Source organism: Dendrobates tinctorius, unplaced genomic scaffold (genome assembly GCF_039654945.1).
Source record: "Dendrobates tinctorius isolate UK_male_01 unplaced genomic scaffold, ASM3965494v1 ptg000102l, whole genome shotgun sequence".
Taxonomy (NCBI): Eukaryota; Metazoa; Chordata; class Amphibia; order Anura; family Dendrobatidae; genus Dendrobates; species Dendrobates tinctorius.
Window position 1 is genome coordinate 7861548 of NW_027361770.1, and position 18126 is coordinate 7879673.

An 18126-nucleotide genomic window follows, 5' to 3' on the forward strand; every position below is an offset into this window, starting at 1 on the left:
GTATTGGAAACTAGACCCATTAAGAAACTTTTCTAGATGTGTGGTGAGCACTTTGCACCTTCAAGTGCTTCACAGAAGTTTATAACGTAGAGCCGTTAAAATAAAAAATCATTATTTTTTCACAAAAATAATCTTTTCGCCCCTCAATTCTTATTTTTACAAGGGTAACAGGAGAAATCATACCCCCAAAGTTGTTGTGCGATTTGTCCTGAGTACGCTGATACCCCATATGTGGGGGTAAACCACTGTTTGGGTGCATGGCAGAGATGAGAAGGGAAGGAGTACAGTTTGACTTTTTCAATGCAGAATTAGCTGGAATTGAGATTGGACGCCATGTCGCTTTTGGAGAGCCCCTGGTGTGCCTAAACAGTGAAAAAAACCCACAAGTGACACTATTTTGGAAACTAGACCCCTTAAGGAACTTATCTAGATGTGTGGTGAGCAATTTGAACCCCGAAGTGCTTCACAGAAGTTTATAACGCAGAGCAGTGAAAATAAAATAATCACTTTTTTCCTCAAAAATGATAATTTAGCCCGCTATGTTTTATTTTCTCAAGTTGTCCTGAGTATGATGATACCGCATATGTGGGGGGAACCACTGTTTGTGCGCGTGGGAGAGCTCGGAAGGGAAGGAGCGCCATTTTGGAATGCAGACTTTGATGGAATGGTCTGTGGGCGTCATGTTGCGTTTGCAGAGCCACTGATGTGCCTAAACAGTATAAACCCCCTACAAGTGACCCCATTTTGGAAACTAGACCCCTGAAGGAGCTTATCTAGATATGTGGTGAGCACTTTAATCCCCCGAGTGCTTCACAGAAGTTTATAGACGCAGAGCCGTGAAAATTAAAAATCATTTTTTTTCCTCAAAAATGATTTTTAGCCCGTTATTTTTTATGTTCCTAAGGGTAACAGGAGAAATTGGACCACAAAAGTTGTTGTGCAATTTGTCCTGAGTACACTGATACCCCATATGTGGGGGGAACCACTGTTTGGGCGCATGGGAGAGTGTTATGAATGGGTCACCGAGGAAAAAAAAGCAAAACAAGCTAAGTCACAGAAAACCAGAGGTTGGTAACTATGAAGATTGCAGATCCCTGATCCTACCACACAATTAGCAGCAGCCGTGGAGCGTACCTACGATGTTCCTAGATGCTTCATCACAGCCAGAGGACTAAATAAGCCTGAAGCATGAAAAGGGGAAAACTAACTGCCCCAGAGCAGACCCCAATGGAATAGATAGCCCCCACACATGTATTGACGGTGAAACAAGATGAAGGCACAAACACAGGCAGGAAAATAGGCTGAGCAAACGATGGGGCCCAAACTAACTAAAAAGGAAAGGAAAGGAAAGACACTGTCTGCAACCTGCAAAAAACCCTACAAAAGTAATGTCCAACATTTCTGATAGCAAAATTAACCCTGAAGTCACTAGACTTCTCCCACTATATCAGCACTCTGAAATATTCTGAGACAGAGCAAAAAGAGACCAAACTAGTAAGGGACAAAAAGCAAATTGGCAAAATACTGATAAATAAGAGTGGAAATTCAGCACAGCCCCCAGCCGGGCCTGGCTGAATACACAAAAAACTGAATAGGCCAACAAAATCAAGTGTGAACATTAGCAGAAAAACTTAGCTTTAGATGACTGGAACAGAGCTGAAAACCAAGATCTGACAAGGCAGAAGGAATCACCAGCAACTGAATAGGGCGTCGGCTGTCTTAAATCCATTCTGAAACTCCTGAGGTCCAATCGTCATCCTCATTCTCAGGTGGCAGATCTCCACCGATCAAATCAGACTCACTACCTCCTGTTACCACCAGAGGAAGTCTGGAAGGAGAACTCACAACTGGTGAACCAGAGAATGAACTCACAACAGGAGAGCTTGGAAGGGAAGGAGCGCCATTTTGGAATGCAGACTTTGATGGAATGGTCTGTGGGCGTCATGTTGCGTTTGCAGAGCCACTGATGTGCCTAAACAGTATAAACCCCCCACAAGTGACCTCATTTTGGAAACTAGACCCCTGAAGGAGCTTATCTAGATATGTGGTGAGCACTTTAATCCCCCAAGTGCTTCACAGAAGTTTTTAAACGTAGAGCCATGAAAATTAAAAATCTTTTTTTTTTCCCTGAAAAATGATTTTTAGCCCGTTATTTTTTATTTTCCTAAGGGTAACAGGAGAAATTGGACCACAAAAGTTGTTGTGCAATTTGTCCTGAGTACACTGATACCCCATATGTGGGGGGGAACCACTGTTTGGGCGCATGGGAGAGTGTTATGAATGGGTCACCGAGGAGAAAAAAGCAAAACAAGCTAAGTCACAGAAAACCAGAGGTTGGTAACTATGCAGATTGCAGATCCCTGATTCTACCACACAACTAGCAGCAGCCGTGGAGCGTACCTACGATGTTCCTAGATGCTTCGTCACAGCCGGAGGACTAAATAAGCCTGAAGCATGAAAAGGGGAAAACTAACTGCCCCAGAACAGACCCCAAAGGAATAGATAGCCCCCATACATGTATTGACGGTGAAAAAAGATGAAGGCACAAACACAGGAAGGAAAATAGGCTGAGAAAACGATGGGGCCCAAACTAACTAAAAAGGAAAGGAAAGGAAAGACACTGTCTGCAACCTGCAAAAAACCCTACAAAAATAATGTCCAACACTTCTGATAGCAAAATTAACCCTGAAGTCACTAGACTTCTCCCACTATATCAGCACTCTGAAATATTCTGAGACAGAGCAAAAAGAGACCAAACTAGTAAGGGACAAAAAGAAAATTGGCAAAATACTGATAAATATGAGTGGAAATTCAGCACAGCCCCCAGCCGGGGCTGGCTGCATACACAAAAAACTGAATAGACCAACAAAATCAAGTGTGAACATTAGCAGGAAAACTTAGCTTTAGATGACTGGAACAGAGCTGAAAACCAAGATCTGACAAGCCAGAAGGAATCACCAGCAACTGAATAGGGCGTCGGCTGTCTTAAATCCAATCTGAAACTCCTGAGGTCCAATCGTCATCCTCATTCTCAGGTGGCAGATCTCCACCGATCAAATCAGACTCACTACCTCCTGTTACCACCAGAGGAAGTCTGGAAGGAGAACTCACAACTGGTGAACCAGAGAATGAACTCACAACAGGAGAGCTCGGAAGGGAAGGAACGCCATTTTGGAATGCAGACTTTGATGGAATGGTCTGCGGGCGTCATGTTGCGTTTGCAGAGCCACTGATGTGCCTAAACAGTATAAACCCCCCACAAGTGACCTCATTTTGGAAACTAGACCCCTGAAGGAGGTTATCTAAATATGTGGTGAGCACTTTAATCCCCCGAGTGCTTCACAGAAGTTTATAAACGTAGAGCCGTGAAAATTAAAAATCTTTTTTTTTCCCTGAAAAATGATTTTTAGCCCGTTATTTTTCATTTTCCTAAGGGTAACAGGAGAAATTGGACCACAAAAGTTGTTTTGCAATTTGTCCTGAGTACACTGATACCCCATATGTGGGGGGGAACCACTGCATGGGCGCATGGGAGAGTGTTATGAATGGGTCACCGAGGAGAAAAAAGCAAAACAAGCTAAGTCACAGAAAACCAGAGGTTGGTAACTATGCAGATTGCAGATCCCTGATCCTATCACACAACTAGCAGCAGCCGTGGAGCGTACCTATGATGTTCCTAGATGCTTCATCACAGCCGGAGGACTAAATAAGCTTGAAGCATGAAAAGGGGAAAACTAACTGCCCCAGAGCAGACCCCAAAGGAATAGATAGCCCCCACAGATGTATTGACGGTGAAACAAGATGAAGGCACAAACACAGGAAGGAAAATAGGCTGAGCAAACGATGGGGCCCAAACTAACTAAAAAGGAAAGGAAAGGAAAGACACTGTCTGCAACCTGCAAAAAACCCTACAAAAATAATGTCCAACACTTCTGATAGCAAAATTAACCCTGAAGTCACTAGACTTCTCCCACTATATCAGCACTCTGAAATATTCTGAGACAGAGCAAAAAGAGACCAAACTAGTAAGGGACAAAAAGCAAATTGGCAAAATACTGATAAATAAGAGTGGAAATTCAGCACTGCCCCCAGCCGGGGCTGGCTGAATACACAAAAAGCTGAATAGACCAACAAAATCAAGTGTGAACATTAGCCGGAAAACTTAGCTTTAGATGACTGGAACAGAGCTGAAAACCAAGATCTGACAAGCCAGAAGGAATCACCAGCAACTGAATAGGGCGTCGGCTGTCTTAAATCCAATCTGAAACTCCTGAGGTCCAATCGTCATCCTCATTCTCAGGTGGCAGATCTCCACCGATCAAATCAGACTCACCACCTCCTGTTACCACCAGAGGGAGTCTGGAAGGAGAACTCACAACTGGTGAACCAGAGAATGAACTCACAACAGGAGAGCTTGGAAGGGAAGGAGTGCCATTTTGGAATTCAGACTTTGTTGGAATTGTCGGCGGGCATCATGTTGCGTTTGCAGAGCCTTTGATGCACCTAAACAGTATAAACCCCCCACAAGTGACCCCCATCTTGGAAACTAGACCCCTGAAGGAGCTTATCTAGATCTGTGGTGAGCTCTTTGAACCCCCAAGTGCTTCACGGAAGTTTATAAACGCAGAGCCGTGAAAATAAAAATCATTTTTTTCCTCAAAAATGATTTTTCAGCCCGCTCTTTTTTATTTTCCAAAGGGTAACAGGAGAAATTAGACCCCCAAAGTTGTTGTGCAATTTGTCCTGAGTACGCTGATACCCCACTTGTGGGGGGAACCACTGTTTGGGCGCATGGGAGAGCTCGGAAGAGAAGGAGCGCCATTTTGGAATGCAGACTTGGGCGTCATGTTGCGTTTGCAGAACCCCTGATGTGCCTAACCAGTATAAACCCCCCTCAAGTGACCCCATTTTGGAAACTAGACCTCCCAAGGAGATTATCTAGATGTGTAGTGAGCACTTTGAACCCCCAAGTTCTTCACAGAAGTTAATAAAAACGCAGAGCCGTGAAAATAAAAAAGTCTTTTTGTTTTCCACAAAAGTGATTTTTTTTAGCCCCCAATTTTTTTTATTTTCCCAAGGGTAACAGGAGAAATTAGACCCCCAAAGTTGGTAAATAGTGGAAACCCCTCAATTCTTGCTCCAATCCTAATACCAACACATCCCTAACCCTAATCGCAACCCTAATCCTAATTCTAACCCTGATCCTAATTCTCCCTAACCCTAATTTTAACCCTAATTCTAATCCTAACCCTAGCCCTAACCCTAGCCTTAACCCTAATTCCAACCCTAAACCTAATTCCAACCCTAACCCTAATTCTAGCTCTAACCCTAGCCTTAACCATAGCCCTAACCCTAATTCCAACCCTAACCCTAATTCCAACCCTAGCCCTAACCCTAGCCCTAAACCTAACCCTAATGGAAAAAATGAAAAAAAAAATATTTTCTTTATTTCATTATGTTTGCCTAACTAAGGGGGTGATAAACTGGGGGGTTATTTATTAATTTTTTATTTTGATCACTATGATAGTTTATCATAGTGATCAAAATGGATATGCCAGCCGGCAGATTCGTGGCAGGCGCACTGCGCCCGCCATTTTCTGCCGGATCCAAGATGGCGGCGCCCACCGGAGGACGCCAGCGGGACAGAGGACCACCGGGAGGGAATCCAGGACCACCGGGAGGTACAGGGGACCCTATTTCTTTCTCCTCTGATGTGCGATCACATCAGAGGAAAGAGAAATTAAATGCAAAATCGCGGCTTTTTTTGCGATCGCCGTTATAGGGTTAATAACGGCGATCGCAAAAGCGGGTCGGTAAAAACCAACCAGATTCATGTTCTCTGGGGTCTCGGCTACCCCCGGCAGCCGAGACCCCGGAAAAAATCCGACACTGGGGGGCGCTATTTACTTTCTGCAAAGCGCCGTGAATTAACGGCGCTGTGGTTTAAGTGGTCTTAATTACCGCCGTTAAAAGGCGTATTGGCGGTTGTTAAGGGGTTAGGCCACAGACCCAAAAACAAAACATGGAGACTTAATGAGATCCTATTGTCCGAACAATCTGCCAAAGAAAAGATACAAAAAACGTTAAAAGAATATTTTGAATTGAACACACGAGACAACGTGCAGTTCCCTACTGTCTGGGAAGCTCACAAGGCAGTGGTGAGAGGAGAGTGGATCTCAATAGCCTCGCACAAAAACAAAACATGACAAACCATCATGGATTCTCTTTTTAGACAAATACAGGCACTTGAGAAAGAACACAAACAAACGTTCAAACCAGACATCCTCAACCTCTTATCACAAAAGAGAAGAGACTTAAGAGACATGATGAATAGAGATTCAATAAAAATATTCACAAAATTGAAACACAAAATTTAGGCACACGGGGATAAAGTATCTAAACTCATGTCCTCCATGATTAAAAGAAGGAAGGCAAAGTCAATGATATATACACTCAAAAATCCAAAAGGAAATAAAATTAACGACCCAGATGGTATTGCCACAGCCTTTAGAGAGTATTACTCTTCCCTTTATAATTTACGCTCTTGCAAAAGTGCAGAACTATTAAATGCTAGAAGAGTTAATATAAAAGAATTCTTAAATGCCATCAACTTACCAGGCATTTCTAAAGACCAGCAACTTGAGTTAGAAAGCCCTTTTACATCACGGGAACTCCAGTCTGCTCTGTGGAACTGCCCATTGGGCAAGAGCCCAGGACCAGATGGTCTCCCTGCCTCTTATTATAAGACCTTCCAGGAAATTTTGACCCCATACCTGTTAAGACTATGCAACGAAGTAATGTCAGGGGCGGTTTTCCCGAAACAGACCTTGGAAGCACACATCTCGCTAATCCATAAGGAGGGCAAAGACCCAAAGATATGCAGTAATTATAGACCAATCTCTTTATTAAATAACGATCTTAACTTATTTGCTAAAATGATAGCTAAAAGCGCCGGTATCCGAGGCTGTGTGTGATACTAATGATCCTACAGCAGACCCCAGTGGAATAGAAGCTGTGACCACTTTATTCCCACCAAAGACTCGAAGACACAGTGGCAGCTGATTGATGGAGTCCCTGAAGCAGGCTACAGCCACCTGTCATACGAGTGGAGTTTAAGTAACATCAAGTAGGAGGCACTTGAATGTAATTCAGTACCACAAGTACTTCAGATTAGCACTAGAAAGGAGATGTTCAGAAAAGGCACATTTGGAAGGGAGTGCTGGAAGGGTTAATCCATCTGCCTGGGAGTTGGCTGAGCCCCTGACCCGGAGACTGCAGCATTGAAGCGGGCACCTGTCTGTGCCAGAAACGTGCGTAAAAGAATTGGAACTGCACTCAACTGTGTCATTGCCTTCTTCCTGCACCAACCTATTCAGCACTGCTACATCTCTGTGCCTAACACTACACCATCTACCTCAAAACCTATTCTACTACTGAATACGTGATGCCACCTAGGGTATTCTGGTCAGAGGTGACCGGCGCTGCTATGTTGTTCTCCTGAGACTGTTGGTGTGACGCAGCTGAGGTGAAAATGGCTCTCCACAGGTAGAGCAATAGTCCCAGGGCTGTTAAGAATTGTTTTTAGGGGTGATGTTGTCAAACGGAGTGGAGGATGTAGCAGTGCTGAGTGCTGGATGTAGAAAGGAGACAAGGACTCAGTTGAATGCAGTTTCAAAGGGCTTTACTCACTGTCTGGTGTACACAGACTCCCACTTCGGTGCTGAGTCCTCCAGGTCAGGGGTCCAGTAAACTCTCGGGTAGATGAGTACACCCCTCCAACACTCCCTGTCAGTATATTCCTTCCTAGGCCGTCTCACTGTGCTGGTTTCCACTCTCCTACCCAGCACATTCACAGTCAGTATCCCAGGCTAGCTGCCGCAGATCCTGTCAGAATTCGTCACTCAGGCGGCTTCTTAATCCTATGTGGCTGCCTTTCTGGGAAGGTAACTGTGGGATTCGCTGTGGCCCATACAGCAACCACAGCTGTCAGCTTGCTAGTTAAGTTCGTTGTTCACTTCGCTAAAGGGCTGAGACCCTTCTGCAACCTAATTTCTTCCCCACCTGATGGCTATCAGTGTGGGACTCTAGAAGAATCACTCTTTCCTACAGGGAGCTTCCCTTCCAAGCCACTCAATCCAGCAGCTCCTCCTGACAGGAGCTGCTCCAAGCGCATCCTTCCACATGCTCTTCCCCTGAGGGAACTCTCAACTGCCTTCAAATCTCCCACTCTTTCTCTAAGCTCCGCCCACTCGCTGTCACTCATTGGCTGTTTTAAATCACTCCACTTTCTAAGCTCCTCCTTTTCTACTTACCTACCCCACTAACCCCCCAACACCCTTTCCTAGCCAGTCTGGGATGAGGCCATCCTCCCGAAGGGTACACCCAGATGAACTGACTAACTAGTGTGTGTGTTGGGTGCACTGTTAGGAGTGTGATCAGGTGCCCCCATGTTATCTGGTCGTGAGATACCACACCTCTGGATGAGGTGCAGTACTTCTGTAGCTACTGGACCCGCAGGGGCGCCACATTTATCTATACTAATGTTCAATGCTTGTTGTATAGGTATGTAAGCATTGGTTCACTATTCTATGAGATACAGCAGTAGGAAAAATACAGATAATTGCTTTAGCATGAAGATTTGAAACTACTAGTTCTAAGAAACTTGTCATGTAAATTGCTATCGCTTATTGAAGGATAATACTGCAATATCTTATTGTACCTTTTTTGGATTCATACCATGTTAGGACACGATTGTAATTTTCATAAAAACCTAACAAAAAGATATTTAAAAAATATATACTGTATATATATGTACGGTAACTGAGTTAACAACTGCCTCAGTGATAGAAAACAAAGGGTGGCTATTAATGGAGCACGCTGGGGTTGTGTCAAAGTTAACATTGGGGTACCACAAGGGTTAGCATTGGATCCTCTTCTTTTTAACATATTTATTAATGACCTTGTAGGGAGCATGCAGAGGAGAATTAAATTACAATTAATTTAATATTACAGAAGGATTAATAGGATTAATATTATGGATGCTTGGGCTGAAAAATGGCAATTGAAATTTAATGTAGATAAATGTAGGGTTGTGCGCTTTGGCAGAGAAAATATGTATAATCATGTACTAAAGTGTAAAATACTAGGTAAAAAGGTTGCTGTAAAAGACTTGGATGTACAGTATGGGTGGACGGCAAACTCCACTTTAGTGAAGAGTGTCAGGCAGCTGCTGCCAAGGCAAATAAAATAATGATATGCAATAAAAGAGGAATAGATTTTTATGACAAGAACATAGTTTTTTGCCTTAGTTATTGTAGAAAACGTTTCTACAAGGTGGGCCATTTATATGGATACACGTGGCTGTGCCATTTATATGGATACACCTAAATAAAATGGGAATGGTTGGTGATATTAACTTCCTGTTTATGGCACATTAGTATATGGGAGGGGGAAAACTTTTCAAGATGGGTGGTGACCATGGTGGCCATTTTGAAGTCAGCCATTTTGGATCCAACTTTATAAATGGTCCACCCAGGTGTATCCATATAAATTGCCCACCCTGTAGTTTCAGCGCTAAATATCGCATGTATGTACTCCTACCTATATAGAAAACAAAATAAATGTCAATGTGAAATCCAGTTATTAATCTAATCTAATTGTGTTAATCTTTCATTTTTCAGATTGCACAATGCATGGAGAGCCTCTAAAATTTTTGCTTTCATTTTGCTACTTAACCATGTCTTACGGTCAGATAAAACAGCAAAGTATGCCATTTTTTAAAAATACAGGTGAGTAACCTTTTATTTTTTTATTTGCACAAAAATGAAATAAAATACATTTGCAGTTGATAAATCCTTAGGCCGGAGTCACACTAACCTACGCAAAATACGGTCCGTAGTTTACATGCGTAATACGGATGAATGACCCCTAAATAGTGCTCCGTAGGTCATCCGTAAGCCAGGTGAGGTCGCGTATTTTGCGCATGTCTGCATCCGTATGTAATCCGTGTGGCATCCGTATGCAATCCGTATGGCGAAATTTTCTCGCAGCCTTGCAAAATGGACATTTAACGGTTTTGAGGCCTGCAAACAATTTAAATCATTAGCCTGCACCCTATTTATACACTCAGAAACAGTTGGCTGCCTTCATTCTCTCCATTTGTGACCTTGCTTTCACAAGGTGTGTTGGTGTTCTTTGTGCAACATGGCAGAGGGTCTGAGATTCAATACAACTGAGCAGGTTCTCTTTACCTGGCTTTTGTCACGGCGCTTTGGGCAACCATACCCAGTGATAGTGGATCCGCGGAGGAGGAGACGCATGTGGGTACATCCACTTTTGAGGCAACGACTCACAAGAGGTCATTTTCACCGCCTCTATTCTTCTCTGCGGGAGCATCCGGAGAAATTTTACCAGTACTGTCGCATGAGCATTTCCACATTTGATCGACTCTTGGAGACAGTGCGCCCTGGGATAACCTTTCAGGACACAAGGATGCGCAAAGCGATATCTGCAGAGGAGCGACTTCTACTCACAATACGGTATGTACTACACAACCACATTCTCTATGTTCATAATGTGTGTGCTAAATTATGTTTTTTGGCCTTCTTGGACAAAGTTTAATGCCCTCATCTTACTCCAAATATTTTTCAACTTACACACCAGAATGTTAGATCTAATATGTCCTGCATATCACTTAGTTATTGTGCCACCAAATATGTGTGTGTTATTCTATCTCAATTCCTACCAAGTTTGGTCGGCATGTAACTGATTTTTTTGGACTTTATGCATTCTAAACTTAACAATTTCTGTTGTTCTACATCTTCCTGTCCACTGGCCTGTCTCATGCTGCCCTCCACCATGAGTTTCTCATTGGAAGATCAACCATTTCAGGCATAGTGAGGTCTACATGTACAGAAATCTGGACAAGACTCCATCAAGTGGTCATGCCCGAGCCCAGGATGGAAGACTGGTTGAGGAAATCAAGGGACTTTGAGGAGGACTGCCAGTTTCCAAATTGTATTGGGGCCCTGGATGGCAAACATATCAGGGTGCGTAAGCCGCCGAACTCTGGCTCCCAATTCTTCAATTATAAACAATACTTTTCTGTTGTATTGTTGGCTCTGGTAGACCCTCAATGCAAGTTTATAATTGTTGACATTGGGGCCTATGGAAGGACGGGAGACTCTAGAGTCTTCAATACTTCCATAATGGCTCGCCGGCTACGCACCAACCAGTTGGATCTACCACCACCATGCCAGCTACCAGGCTCCCCTGAAGAATCAGTCCCTTATGTCCTTGTGGCAGATGAGGCCTTTCAGTTATCGCGCAATGTCATGAGGCCATATCCCCGGCGCAACCTTGACCACAGGCGCCGAATTTTTAACTTGCGCCTATCACGTGCTAGGCGACTGGTGGAGTGTTCCTTTGGGATTCTTTGTGCCAAATGGCAGGTACTCCAGTCTGCCATTCAGTTGAGTGAGCAAAATGTGAATGAAGTTGTGAAAGCCTGTGTTGTTCTGCATAACTTCACCAGGATACATGATTGTTCCTCCTCTGATGGTGTTGTGCGTAGGCCGGACAATGTGCGCAGGGTGAGACCACCTATGAACCCTCAACGTAGACCGCTCTCTGGCCTAAAAGTGCGTGATATTTTCACTAATTACTTTATCTCACCCGAGAGGGCAACTTCTTGGCAAGAGCATGCTGTGTCTATTTTATAATTTGTTTCTTTAATTGTGTCTAAATATATATTAGTCAACCCCTTATGATTCTATGAGTGTTTCATTGCATTGGTTAGTGTATGTTAGTATGTTGTGAGGGATTGTGAAAAATCACACAGAGACGTTAACTAAAGTAGACAAATTTTTAGTTTTGCCTTTTTTTTTTTGGTTTGCTTAAAGGCAAACATAATATTGCCATAAGAACATTTTGGCAATGGGCAAAATGACCCTTTGTGCCTTCTTTAACTTTTTTGAAAAGTAACATTACATAACAAAACACAAAAAAAGATTAGGCAATAACAACATTGCTGCATGACAAGATTAAACTAGATTTGCCAAAAAAAGGTGAGCTCCATCACCAAAATAAATGCTAAAAGATAACACTCACATTTCCTCATAATGTTGTCCAATCATAGAAAGATTCCACCATGACAGGCAAGGCTACCTCACGGCTTTAAGACAGATATTACCTGTCTGTAGAACAGAGAATATTTAACCATGCTATACTTGAAAGGATGAAAAAACAAAACTCACTTGTTAAGACATAGAGAGAGCGTGATATTCTGAATGCTGGTCGCCTTGAATTGTTTTACTAGAGATTGCTAGCAAAAAAGGTGACTACTTCACTAAGGCCAGCATGCCTTTCCTAGGCATTAGCAAGTGAGTAGTGTCTTTTCATCCTTTCATTTTACAGTATAGCGCGTTGAAATATTCTCTTTTGTACACACATGTAATATCTGTCTGAAAGGCGTGAGGTAGCCTTGCCTGTCATGATGGATTGTTTCATATGTTTGGCAAACATTGTTTAAAAATTAGAATGTTAAATTATGTACAAAATGTTGGTGATGGAGAACACCTGTTTTTTCCTTTCTATTTGGAGCACCAGTTAAAACGCACTGGACATCTCCCGCCATCAGAATCATAAATCCTCATAGGTTGGGGAAGGGGAACGTGGAAGAACAGCCTGTGGGTGCTGCTGGACACTGTGGCCAACATCGCCCTGTGTGGGGCCATACTGTTGCCCATGATGCTGGAATTGTCCTGCCTCCTGGGACTGTTGGGGATACTGGCCAGAGTAATGATGATGGTGAGGGGCTTCTTGATGGCTGTGGTAGGCACGTGGCTCATACCCACCAAGATAGCCAGATCGTCCCCAACCAGGTTGGGACCAGCCTCCAACACTGGGTGGGTACATGTGGCCATATTGGTGGGGTTGGCTTGAGGCTGACATTTGGGGCTGCGGAATAGAAGGTTGGGTAGGGGGAGGAAGGGGTTGAGGTGTTGGCCCACGTATTAGGGGCTGTTCGGACCCTGTTTGAGGAAGCATCTGTGTGGATGGTCTCATGCGCATTAGATTTCGTGGTGAGAGCTGCCACCTCTCCAAAAATTCAAATACCTCATATGGGGTATTGGGGGGGGTACTTGCATCAAGCAGGATCGGAATACATCCCCTAATACGGAGCCTGACCTCACGGGTAAGGGCACGGAGATAAAGGGTGAGGCTACGTGCATAGGCCTCCTCCCCATCATCTGTAGTTACTCTAGATAAATAATTGAGCACCCCTGTGTCCACATTGGTCCTGCTCTCTTGAATAGTGACCTGGCGCCTTCTTCTTGTTCGCCGTGATGTAAGAGCAGCCTGTGGGGAGGCCCTGATCTGGGCAGTTGGGCTGCTGCTCAAGTTGCCCGGCTCTTCCAGGATGGGTGATGGGGCAGCAGCAGACTGTCCTGGTGGTGTTGTGTGTTGGCCAGCCATTGTGTTGTCCTGTGATGCCTCATCTTCAGCCATCCTTCTTGTAGGGGGAGAAGATGGGCCAGCCACCTCATCCCCTACAGGATCTATAATGGGCTCTGCCTCTGAGGCCGTTCCTCGATCCGTAAGGTTGGATTGGGTTCTGTTGTGAAATAGAACAGAGGCAAAAATACATCAATATTTTTGTCCCTGTAAAGTATTTGTGTAATGTATTTGTGTAATGTGGTGTGAGGTATCTACTTACGGTCTCAGATCCAGAATTGGGGCGAGGAAGGACAGCCGGTCATAGTATATGTACTTCCTTTTAACATATCCAGCATCCCCACTCCTGGACCGCTGCTGGCGTTCCCGGCGGAACTGGTCCCGGATGCTTCGCCAGCGTTTCATCACATCTTCCACTGCAATGTGACAGGAAATATTGTCAAATTCACATATTTGATAGGTCACATTTTCTACCAGTAGTCTATGCATGGGGCCTCCTGGGGTGTGCTTTCTACCCATGGTGGCCTATGTAATTGGGCAGATACACAGGGTCTCATTAGCTACACTTAATAATTTTTTTGTCTAGGAGGATGAGGAGCTTGTGGCCTAACCCCAAATTATGGCTGTGTGAAGCCACGTGTCACATCCAAATGTAACGGCCTCATGAGGCTAAAAGTAGATGCACAGGAAGGGGGGTGCGGATTCTAGATTCCTTTTTTCTTGCGCGCTAAGGTTAATGATGTTTTGCGTTGCACTTACGAATTTTATGCTACTCATCACGTGGTCGGTCACCAAATTCATGGTACATCTGGCGACAGATGCGCCTCCATGACGTCTCCTTTCTTGCCCGGTTAGCATAATTTGCATTGCGTGGGTCCCATATTTCGGGACGCTCCTGCACCAGGACAATGAGCATCTCCACATTTATGTACGTGGACGCCATGCTGCTGCTGTACTCCGTGGAGGCGTACTTCCTTGATGTCTGGAGCGCTTTTTGAGCTCGTTTGCATGTCTAGGCTTCCTGATGATGGATTGGCCCATTTCCTGTCACCAGCCAAAAGACCTGCATATTGCTCGCAGGTCACACGTGTGGTCCGTGTGTAATCCGTATTTTTTGCGCACCCATAGACTTGCATTGGCGTACTACGGGCGTAGTACGCTGACAATCGCAGCATGCTGCGATTGGCACGGAGCGTAGGATACGGATGAGAAATATACGCCTGGTGCGAGTGACCCCATAGAGAATCATTTGTCCGTGTCTAAAGCGTGCTTTTAGCGCCTCTCACTCGGCCGTATTCCTCGCCAGTGTGACTCCGGCCTTACAAAAAGGAACTTTCTTGATGGTAGAAGAGAATTTGTTAAAAAACAAAGCATATAGCAGTGAGATATGAAGCACATTAGGAATTTTTAGAACAGGAGGTAGTTCTAGACAAAAAGTGACTAGAGTAATATGCTAAACAATTGAAAATTGGCCAATGCATGTACGAGTGAACTATTTACAAAAAGCTTTCAAACATATGTTTTTGGTTGAAGGCCAAACTGAGAAATGTTGGGTACAAATCAATGTATCTATAAGCATTGAAGGTGAGTAGATCAATCTGCTATGTATCAAGTTTGAGTCAAATCTCCTTCATTTAAAGGTCCTTGTGAATACAAAAATTTGCAGCCTGAGAGTGAGCAAATGTGTTGAAGCTTGGGCTACACCATAATACCTCGCAGCTATCACATTTTATGACATAGCAAAGCTAATCTGGGGGTTCTCAACTTCTCACTATAAAAAATGAGATGTCATGACCGACAAAATTAAGTCCAGTGGACGACAACTTATACCTACAATGGGATGGAATGGGGTGAGGAAGGCCCTAACCGTAGGGAACGAGAGATGGGGGCACCTCCTGAGCTCCAACCTGAGCCTGTGCCTAAGCTCCCCTGATGCCCTGAGTGGGTCCTTCTCCCCGTTGCCATCACTTGCTTAGTCCATAATTGTCTAATTGTCACCTCACTAATTCCTGGCTAGTGCACTGGCCAGCAAAGATGGTAGAATCACCACTGCAAAAGATGAACAACACAGGGAGAGTGACAAAACAGAAGACAGACAGATAGAGGGGAACTTATACTTAACAACTGTCTCTGCTGCAAAGCTCCACACAGCAGAGGGTAAGACACAAGGACCACGAACTCCACGAAAACAACAGATTCACTACTGCAACCAAAGAGCTCTTTACTCTAGGCTTGGTCAACATAGATTACTCTATCATCAACAGTCACCTGATGGGTCATGTTACTTTTTAAAGGATGGTGGAAGTGGTCATCACCCACATCAGCTGACTAGCAACAAAGCAGCTGCCAGCAAGGAAACTGACATTTCCTGAAAGAAGAGGGAATTATAGGGAGAGAAATGGGAAGTGCATGCTTCTGAGTGTAGTAGTTAGTTTCCAAAGGTATATACTCAGTGTGAATACACTCACTTTTTTGGTTTCTTTAGATACTCCGTTTAGATCCAATCCATGGATCACTCCATTCCTCTTTCCATTCAGTTTACTGCAGAGATCTGGGAACTAATAAGAGCACTGAACGGTGCTTTCATAGGCAATGACACTTTGTAAATATTTTTTCCAGCAATATGCGCTCCTGAATGTTATGCATCACATTATACCTGAGGAAGACTCTAAGAAGTTGAAAAAGATTGTGTTCTAGTTTGAAATAAAAATCATCCTTGAATCAGAATATCGAGTTCCATCATCATCCTTCAGGAGCGCATATTGCTGGGAAAAATATTTACAAAGTGTCATTTCCTGAAAGGAAAAAACTACATTTACATTATAGCGGAACCAGAGCTGCCACGAATTCCAAAATGAATAGTGACATGAGAACAGGCCAAGTAGTGCCATTTTAGAATTTTACAGACTAGTTATAGGGGATCAGAACGCACAGCTCATAACACGCAGAAAAAGGCCTAAATCACCGTGTAGTTACTACTGCAGAATTGAAGCACAGTAAACATTGGAGTGGTACCCTCAGGCTATGAATAGTGTGAAATGATGCAGTAAGAGCACCTTGATATCAACATTTTTTTAATTTTTCATACACGGTATACAAGGAGGCCAGTTTAAAACCCCACTGTCTTAATATTGTTTTTGAAGAAAAAATCCTGACACCAAAACTAGTGTGTTAGAAAAAGGGTGTATGCACATGGCGTCAGGTGGATATAGCCTGGATCCAGTCTGAAAAAGCACTAAACAATGCTGAAAAGAATGAACATTTGCCGGTTTTCCTACATTTGCCTATTGGTTGATTTGTTTATTGTTGACTACATTCAATTCAAGTGTCGCTGTTTTTTGACACATGATGGAAAATAGTACTATATTGTATTATATTGACATACAATGTTCTAAATGCCATACAGAAATGACTCACACTATATGAATGTATGTTTCACATTTCTGTTATCTTGAAAACTTTAATAAAAACATTGTTTAAGAAAAGAATGAACATTTGCACAGCAATGACAAAATGACTTACAGAGAATATGCAAATCACTCACTTGTCCAGCTCATGCAAATATTGAATGGAGGAGCTGAAAGTAGAATAAAAATCTAGTCCTTTATTAGTGCATCATGAAAACAAGCTGACGCATTTCAGGCAACACTGCCCTTAGTCATAAAAAAAATGTTACAACACAATATATAAAGGCAGATAATATAAGGCTACAACCAATCACAATACATGTCAACTAACCATATACCAAACACCTGAATACCCAACGGAAGAAGTCACACATCCAGCCCAACCTGAATGTTATACAAATGTTATAGCCACTAAATCCATGCAAAATATTGCAAATACAAATACAGTAGTAGAAATACAACAATACCCTTCATCAATATATATAAATACATGAAAATACATATGTATAAATATGCGTAAACCACATATCTTTATTACATTTATACATGAAAACATAATTTAATAAAAATACATCAGATCTGTTTTATAATTAATTTCTTTGGGGAAAAAAATGCTTATTTTTAAGATCCAAGCTGCCTCTCTGGCTCGCAAAGTAGACACTGTATCCCCACCTCTCACTGCCCTCTTTACTTGTTCAATGGCAGTTACTCCCATAGAAGTCATATTACTTGCATGAACCTCCTTAAAGTGTCTGGACACTCCTGACAAAGAAAGTTTTTCATTGCTATTGCCTGCAGCGGCTCCCGATACATGTTCTTTAATTCTCTGCTTTAGTTTGCGTGTGGTCGATCCAACATATTGCACATTACATGCCTGACAAGAAACCAAATATATTACAGGTCTGGAATTGCAATTAGCAAAGAATTTGATAGTATATTCATGCTGTGCATCTTTTGCTTTAAATTTAGCGGTCTTTTGCATATATTGACATAATCCACATCTACTCATGCCACATTTGTAGTTACCCATACTTTCTAACCAGGAATAAGTTCTTTTTTCTAAATTATTTGACCTCACATATAAACTGGGTGACAACGTTGGCTAAAGTCTTGGATTTTTTTGGCTACAAATCGCACTCCTTTATCTAAAATAATTTTTTTCTCCTGCCTCAAAACTGGAAGATGCCATTTTATTATAACTATTTGTGGATATTCAATGGAAATGGTGTAAAAAAAGCTACTTGTGATTGAGAGTTGTATATAC

The 18126-nt window shown here is 43.0% G+C and overlaps 1 protein-coding gene across 1 annotated transcript in view; it reads left to right on the forward strand.

Moving 5' to 3' along the window:
* Positions 1-9688: 9688 nt before the first annotated feature.
* The window catches only part of LOC141099719 (uncharacterized), a 772310-nt gene continuing 763872 nt past the window's right edge, over positions 9689-18126 (forward strand). The window contains exon 1 of the mRNA XM_073587712.1: positions 9689-9788. Within this exon, the coding sequence (XP_073443813.1) occupies positions 9689-9788 (100 nt within the window). The remainder of the gene's footprint in view (positions 9789-18126) is intronic.